Source organism: Balearica regulorum, chromosome 5 (genome assembly GCF_011004875.1).
Source record: "Balearica regulorum gibbericeps isolate bBalReg1 chromosome 5, bBalReg1.pri, whole genome shotgun sequence".
Lineage (NCBI taxonomy): Eukaryota > Metazoa > Chordata > Aves > Gruiformes > Gruidae > Balearica > Balearica regulorum.
The window spans coordinates 67198689-67206286 of NC_046188.1; the positions used below are offsets into that span (position 1 = coordinate 67198689).

Below are 7598 nucleotides of genomic sequence, written 5' to 3' on the forward strand. Positions count from 1 at the left end.
ACCCTCTCTGCTCATCTCTTCCCCTCATTTTCTGAGGCTTAAGTGTGTAATATAGCCACTCAGCTTCTGTTTTACTCATATTATTTAGGCAGCAGTGGTGACCCTCTGGGATGTGATGGTGGTGAACAACTGGCAAGTCTTTTTGGAAGCGTTTTCAAGATACTCAAGTCCGTAAGTAGCAGTGATAATACTGAAAAAGTCCCATATAAATCTTGCTTATAAGGTGACTGAACAAGAATTTTACATGTAGCACAGTTCCTATCATCTGCTAAGAGGGGTGTTGCTTACATTTCTTCTGGGTCAATTCAGATATATAGGAAATAAACTTAATACTTCATGGCTGTTCTTTAACTTGTGTAACTTGGTGGTTGATCTAGTGCTTGGCGGATGCCATGAAATCCCTTGTCACATTTAGAAGGGATTGGAAACTGGCTTGGTAGTCATCTTGTTCCAAAACAGAGCAAATGACTGAAGTGGATTATAAACAGGCTTGCAACATGTGTTCAGTGGGTGGCTCTTGCTGTAGAGCCAATCTCACAGAAGTGAGATATTAGTGAATGGCTGCAATTAATTTTGGGCTGCTTCTGCATTTTTGCCCTGTGGGTGAACAATTTATTGTAAACTTAAAAACCTTGGATGTATCTTTCAATTGTATTTAATTACTTTATGGGAATATTTGAACGAACTGAATAGCCTCTGGGTTGAGCTGTTCCAGTGGTCCTTGGCTCCTTAACCCAGCATGTAGTTAAGTTGTGGAATGCGCTTCTACAGGCTGTTGTGTGTGATAAATGTTTAACGTGGTCTGGTGAAGACTGGACAAGTTGTGAAAGAGAAATCCATTGGGATCTGCAATGAATGGAAGCTACCTCTAGCTCAAGAAATCTCTGAACTGCAAAGGCTTGGAGATTGGGAGAGCACGTAGTGGGGTAGCATCATAGGTATTTTGCCATGGGTTTGCACTCTTTCCTGTGCTTCTGCTTTTGACCACTCTTGGAGGATACTAGCCTAGATGGATCTTTTGCTTTGATCCAGTACAATTTCTCTTCTGTCCCTTCAGAGTTTAATTTGGTATGTTAAATGACGGGAGCAAGTCTGTTTGGCTAACTTAATGAAAGGCAAAGATTTTCTACTTTTTATTTTTTTGTTCCAGATCTCCTTGTACATTAAAAAAGTATTGGTATTATATTTCAAGGAAAAATGTGATTTCATTACTCTCTTTGGCCACTTTCAGGCTGAGGTTATTCAATGCCTGCTTCGCTTATTGTCTGTTAATCTCATCTGCAGGTGGGCAAAGATCTATTTTGTAACCTGGTGGTTGATCTCCTCTGTCATCTGGGTTAATCTCTTTGTAGCTCTACTTCTGGAGGTAAGGAAGTCTGTTTATTTGGTATTAGATCATGAAGACAGGTTCTAATTTGTGTGGGAAATGAAAAGAACCCAGACAACTGTTTTGGAGAAGTATGTTGGTTTTGTGTTGGTTTTTGCTTATTTCATCTTTCTCCTTGCTACCTTTCCCCTGAGATGGTCAGTGAGCATTTTCTTTTTCCTAGACAATTGTGTATTTTATTTGCAACTTTCTCACAAATCTGGTTACATTTCTTTGGGTGTGTATGTCTGCCATTATAGCTCCCTCTCTATAAAGATGAGAAATACTTTATTATAAAATTGCTTGTCTCTTGTACATTAGCATTTAACTTCAGCATTAGTTATTCAAGCTGCAGACTTTTTGCATTTTGATTTGTCAGCAAGTGAAGTTAGTGCTTTAAAATTTACATTTTAATTTTATTTGGTTGTCCCATGTTTCTTCCTACCCCAGTTTGAATTATTACCCATATTCAGTTCCACACTAGAAGAATGGAACTGATTACTTATTTTGAAGAGATCATCTTCTAGAGGTTTTTTTAAAGAAGCTCTGGAAAGGTTGAGCAATGCACCTAAGCAATGCCATGAAGAATTGCATGCCTGTAGAGGGCACTTCACCCCATCTCAAAACCTGTGAAAATTTGTTTTGGAGATGTTCTTGTTGTTGTTGACTGCATTGAGAGCTAAAATTTACTACTGTGGGCAGAATGGTGAACTTTTAGACAGAAACTTAGATACAAGTCTCACGCTGAGCCTCAGTCTTGCCCGTGAGCGTTTCAGAAAAGACTTTCTGTTCTAGCTGAATGTTAATCCTATGAAATCTTCTACCTGCTTACATCCGCAGGGCTGTAGCCAAAGTTTTGCTGTAAGAGCCAAGATGTAGCATGCTGTAGCAGGACAGCAGGATGCCACTATTTTTCTCGCCCCCCCCCCCCCCCCCCCTTTTTTTTTTGTTTGCCTGAGCTCTCTGTCTACTCCCTAGGTATTGATTTGTCAGAGTAATTAAAAATGGATAAGGGAACATGACAAAACCAGAAGCTGAGTTTAAGCTGTGATGCCGGGACTAGGAGTATATTTATATATTGTTGGGTTTTTAGAGAGGAAAAATTCCAAGCAGGTGAACTCTTGTGGGTAGTTCACAGAGTTATCTCGGGGAGGCAGTCCTTGTTAGGAGCAGAAGGCAGCAGGGCTGTCTTCTGCTCTATGCTTCTCTCAATGGGTGATGAAAAAGTCATTTCATTCCTGAACAACAGGTTAGAATAAAATAGTGACCTGCAGCCAATAAATATGCTGATGCCTAAATAAGTCCCTGCTCTGCCACTCTGTGTTTAAAAACAAACCTCGCTCCCCTCCCAAACCTTACCTGCAAACATACTGACCTAATATAACCTTTTTTCTCATGTCAACAAAAGTAGCCTTTAATTTTTTTTCCTGTTTCTTTTACATTCCAGAATTTTATTCACAAGTGGGACCGTCGCTGTCATCGAGAGCCTCTTTCGGATATTGAATACCAGAGGACCGTTGAACTAATGTTCAGGTGAGTTGAACTAGACTTGGTAACTGATCTAGTTTTATATGTTCAGCTGTTTTAAAGAAAGTGTGCTGGCTGCAAGAGGGTAAAAGGCTTGCGTCTTGTTTCTTCCCTCTGAAGCAAACTGTTTCATCTGTTTGGAAAAATTCACTGAGTAGTGTAGTTAAGTCTGCTTTAAGCTGACTTGGTAGCCTAACCTTTATGTGCTTTTTGCCCATAGTATGATGGGAGGTGTTGGGGGTGTGAGGGACACGAAGACTGTGTTGAGAGGGAAAAGAAAAGGGAAGATGAGGAAAGCAATGCACATTCTTGGCTTATCGTGAAATTGTGGGTGGTGACTTGATACTTGATGATCATGTGCAAGTGGAACTTCTGGTGCACATTGGATATTCAATAGTAGCATTGGGAACATGTTCTCATTTGGGAGTTTTTTCAGGAAAACAAATCTACTGACCTTCAGTTGTATTGTACTGAGCGCAGGAAATTGCTTTCCTGCTTCTTATGGGAAAACAGCTGCTGGTTTCCATGACACATCTGTAAAGGATGGATCACTTGCAAGTAGATGCATCTTTAGGGAGCATCAACTTATTGTAACTTTAATTCCTTGTTTCATTCTTGAAACAAGCACACGCTACATCTCAGTATGTGCATTGCAAAAACAAATGCTGAGAAGTTCCCTTTGCTGCCACTAACAACTCATGCTTTTTCTTTGTAGAGATGTTTTGGAAGAACCTACAGAGGAAGAGCTGATGGAAAAACTGCTCCAGCATCCACACCTGCAGTTATGTAGGTGACTGCTGGGAAGGACTGCTTTATTTAGACCTCTGTTTTCTTGAGGTTGTCAACTGGAAGAAACTGAATGGATTTTCTGTGAGGTGCTGTTAGGAGAGAGGCTTGTAGGACAGTACATGAGGTTTTGCTTGGCAATTCTCTGCAGAAAGAGTTTTTTTTATTTTTGGTTCATATCTTTTTATTTTTGAAAAAGATTTGAATCCTGCTAATTTGACTTGATTTTAAGTTGCAATTTTAGAGGAATATTGCAGCTGTTATTTTTATAAACTGTTGATATCAGGATGTTTTATTTTCTTTTTTAAGAAGGGAAAGTGTGTTTAAGATGACAGTGCACTTTAAAACATGAACTTTGTAACCACTAAGCCTGCTACTTTTTTCAGCACAAGAAAATGGAACTGGCTTTTCTGGTAGGTGAGTGTGGCAAGGACTGTGCCCTGCGATTCATGAATGGATTAGGCAGGACCAGGACAAAATCCTTAATCTTTTAGTAGTAAGAATTGAAACACTATTTTTATTGAAATGTGACACCAGCATATATCACCAGATTTTCAGTAGTTAATCACTTCTGAACACAATCAATTTCAACTTAGTAACAGGGAATGTCTACTTCACGCATCCTCTCTTTTTTTCTTTTTTTTTGATCTAGGGTTTGTGCTGGTTGCATCATGGTGGTAGCTTTGAGAGCAGTTATAACTTTGGAGCAATTGCACTCACGGTTTTCAATGTGGTACAATTGAGCTCTCATTTACAGTAAATATTCTCATATTGCTTTCCTTTTCCTCTCTTCCAAGTCCTGCTCTACGCTATACCATATTCCATGAAAAAGCTGAGGGGAATGAACTTTGGCTGGAATGTAGCACCACGATCGCTGCGAGTCTCCCACTTAAAGGGGGGAAGATTGAAAGGGATAATCAAAGTGCCTAGGGGTTCGGATTTGCATTTGAGTCTATGGGAATTGAAAGTGCTAAGCCAATACTGCAAGATCACGTTCTTTTATGGCTCAATGACCACGTGCTGTATACCGCAAGCTTTCATGTGGGTAATGCTTTTTGGGTAGATAACTTTGTCAACAAATCTAAAGCGGAGAATTAAAAGTAAGCCATTATTCCTTAGTATTCCTCTAAAAAAGGTGGTTTTGTTTGAATCTTTGTCACATAACTAGTAAATCACTATGAAGAATAGAATCAATGAAACTACCCTTTGGGGTGCTGCCTTGTCATTGAGACACTTGTCACCAAAAAGACATTATCGTGATCATCTCTGTATTGACAAAGGCTTGGGGAAGGTAATTGGCCATAAAACACTGCTGCTATTTATAACTTATTTGATCCTTTTTAGAAGACAAAACATTTTTGAAAAGTGCCAAGCAGGCATCTTGTATGCTTTTCTTTCTCTTATTTTTCTTCGTCATTTTGTCTTTTTCCTGCATAAGGGAGAAAAAAACGTCTGGGATGATGGTGCGTTTGGGCTCAAAAGCATATTTTCTGCATTGTTGTCTTACTGTTTAGAGCTTGCATAGTGATTCTTGTGTATTTCTTTATTTTCTGCTTATATTTTCCTTGTGCTGTGGGACAAAATATGTTGTAGTTTCCATATGTGTAGAAAAAAATCTGAACTGAGCTCTGAGGCACTGCAGCAATCTTTCCTTACTTTTGTAATCTCGCCTCTTAAGCGATGCTCTTGTCTCTGTTCCAGAAAATCCACCCGGTAACTCACTTGCACTGGTTTCAGTGGCATTACCATGCTTATTTTCAGTCATGCACTTAGACCACACATCATAGCGAGTAGATAAAGACATCAGCACAAAGCTTTTATAGACATGACTTTGGTTTTTTTCAGTATGGTTTTATGTCAGGATTGTTTCTGCTTCTAGGATGATGTAATCACTACCACCAATTTATTGGCACTTACTAACAGTTCAATACTCTATTTTACCTTATTTATTGAAATTCTTTTTTCCACTTTTCTAAATACTCGCCTTGCCAAAAAGGAAGTGGCTGGTTCTTATCTGCCTGTAAGTTTAATATTTTTTGTGTCTCTTTTTTTTTTTTTTTTTTGGCATTACGTTCCACTACAATCTACCAAAGCAACACAAACTGGTGTGGGATTATCATAAACATCACAAATGTCCCATTATACATTCTTTGCATCTGGACAAATGTGAAGAAGGCTATCTGAAGGGAATAGTCTTGTTCTTGTTTCACACTTGTGTAATTGACTGAAAGCGTAACTAGAATTTAATACAAAATTGTGATACCTAATGTCACTTGTACTGAAAGATATAAATGACCACAAGTCTTATGCAATAATTGTATAAATCATGAAAATGAATGTATGTAACTGGGTTAAATTTGAGGTTTGCATTATTAAAAAAACTTCCTTCTCTTTCTTAAAATATGAAAATAATTGGGGTGTTGCAGTAATTCTTGTAGCTTGTTTTTTTCCCTTCCCCCAGCTACTGATTTCTGCTGGGCTCAGCATCTGTGCTCCTATTATCTTTACTAGTTGAAGGCTGGTCCATAGAAGAGGTTACATGCAGATGGGGACACCACTGCCCGGTGTCAAAATGCAGGGACCTAAAGTACGCTGCTCTGTTATTCTCCAGTTCTAGAGACTTGTAACATGATCTGTAGGTACTTGATATGCTGAATTTTTAAGGTGAAACTTCATTGGAACTGAGCGTTGAAGGTGTTGAGCAGCTTGATTTCCATTTGCATTTCAGTCTTTGCGAACTAGGGGTATTTCTTCATCTCTCTTTCCTGAAAATAATAGTGCAATAAGCACTCTCATAGCATTTCAGCTGGGACAAATTTTGCACATAATGCAGCAGGATCCATGGCATTATTTTGAAACAAGTTCTGTTTTAGAAGACTTTTTTTTTAAGAACAAAATCGACTCTGGGTCAAGCTAAAGGCTTAAAATTGCTGATGTCTCTGACAATGGGTGTAGCGGATGCTGAGGTGAAGCATGTGAAAGCCAAAGCAAATAGAAGGTCATCTTGCATTATTAAATCAGGCTCAGATTTTTCTAGCTTCTGAAGGAGGACCTTAATCACCAGACTGCTGGCTAATTTGAGATTCCTGAGATTTTTTTTTTTCCTTCCTGAGTTGCTATGAATTTGTATTACTTAAAGATTTAGGAGTAGAGGGAGAGGATGGAGGCGATTGAAGGGTTCTTGATTCTTTAAGTAGAAATACAGTGATAAACCTCACAAGGACAGTTAACTATGAAGAAATTTAAAAAGCTTATATTGGTCAGACCTGCAAATAGGGCAGGCAGAAGAACCTAGTAACTATGTAGAAATTACAGGCAAAGGAAGAAATACTCTTCCGGGTGTCAAGGGCTTATGTGAATAAACCTATTTGTTGTGGTAATATTGTACATCTCTTGATACATTTTAAGCTACATTACTTTTTCATAACCCCCAACACTTTTTAATATGCACAAAAATACAGGGGCATACAAAGCTATAAGAAAAAAATGGGGTCTATAGGAAACCGATGCAGTGTATAGATTAACTATCTCTGAAACGTGAGGTAAAGGTATTTCTTATCTTGTTAGATGGTTTATCTTTTCACCTGCCAGTATATCACGAGCAGTATGTAGTGTTACTGTGGCTTCTGCTATTGTTTAACATTGCTTTAGTCAGATGATGTCATTTCAGTACTCCATGTCTTGGCTTTTTATTGAAAACAAAGTAAAAATAGGTGTCTGCCTGCTTTTATTTATGTAGGTGGTGATGATTTTTCTTTCACTAGATTTTTGTCTAATTAAAAGCCCGTTCAACTGATGGGAGTTTTCCACAAATCAAATGGGTTACACTTAATCTGCAGTCTTTATAAACATTCAGAGCTATTTGTTATGTGAACTCTGGGTAGAAATAATTAGGGAGGAGGGGTGGGAGCGATAAGAT

General features: G+C 38.5%; 1 protein-coding gene across 4 annotated transcripts in view; it reads left to right on the forward strand.

Moving 5' to 3' along the window:
* The window catches only part of TPCN2 (two pore segment channel 2), a 31814-nt gene extending 25726 nt beyond the window's left edge, over nucleotides 1–6088 (forward strand). For 3 of the 4 annotated variants that reach the window (XM_075755368.1, XM_075755370.1, XM_075755371.1), the window contains 5 exons: nucleotides 89–171; nucleotides 1285–1366; nucleotides 2814–2899; nucleotides 3609–3679; nucleotides 4477–4868. In XM_075755368.1, the coding sequence (XP_075611483.1) occupies nucleotides 89–171; nucleotides 1285–1366; nucleotides 2814–2899; nucleotides 3609–3679; nucleotides 4477–4742 (588 nt within the window). In that variant the 3' untranslated portion in view covers nucleotides 4743–4868. Of the gene's footprint in view, nucleotides 1–88; nucleotides 172–1284; nucleotides 1367–2813; nucleotides 2900–3608 lie in introns of all 4 variants that reach the window. The other variant, XM_075755369.1, reaches the window with a different exon arrangement.
* Nucleotides 6089–7598: the final 1510 nt, after the last annotated feature.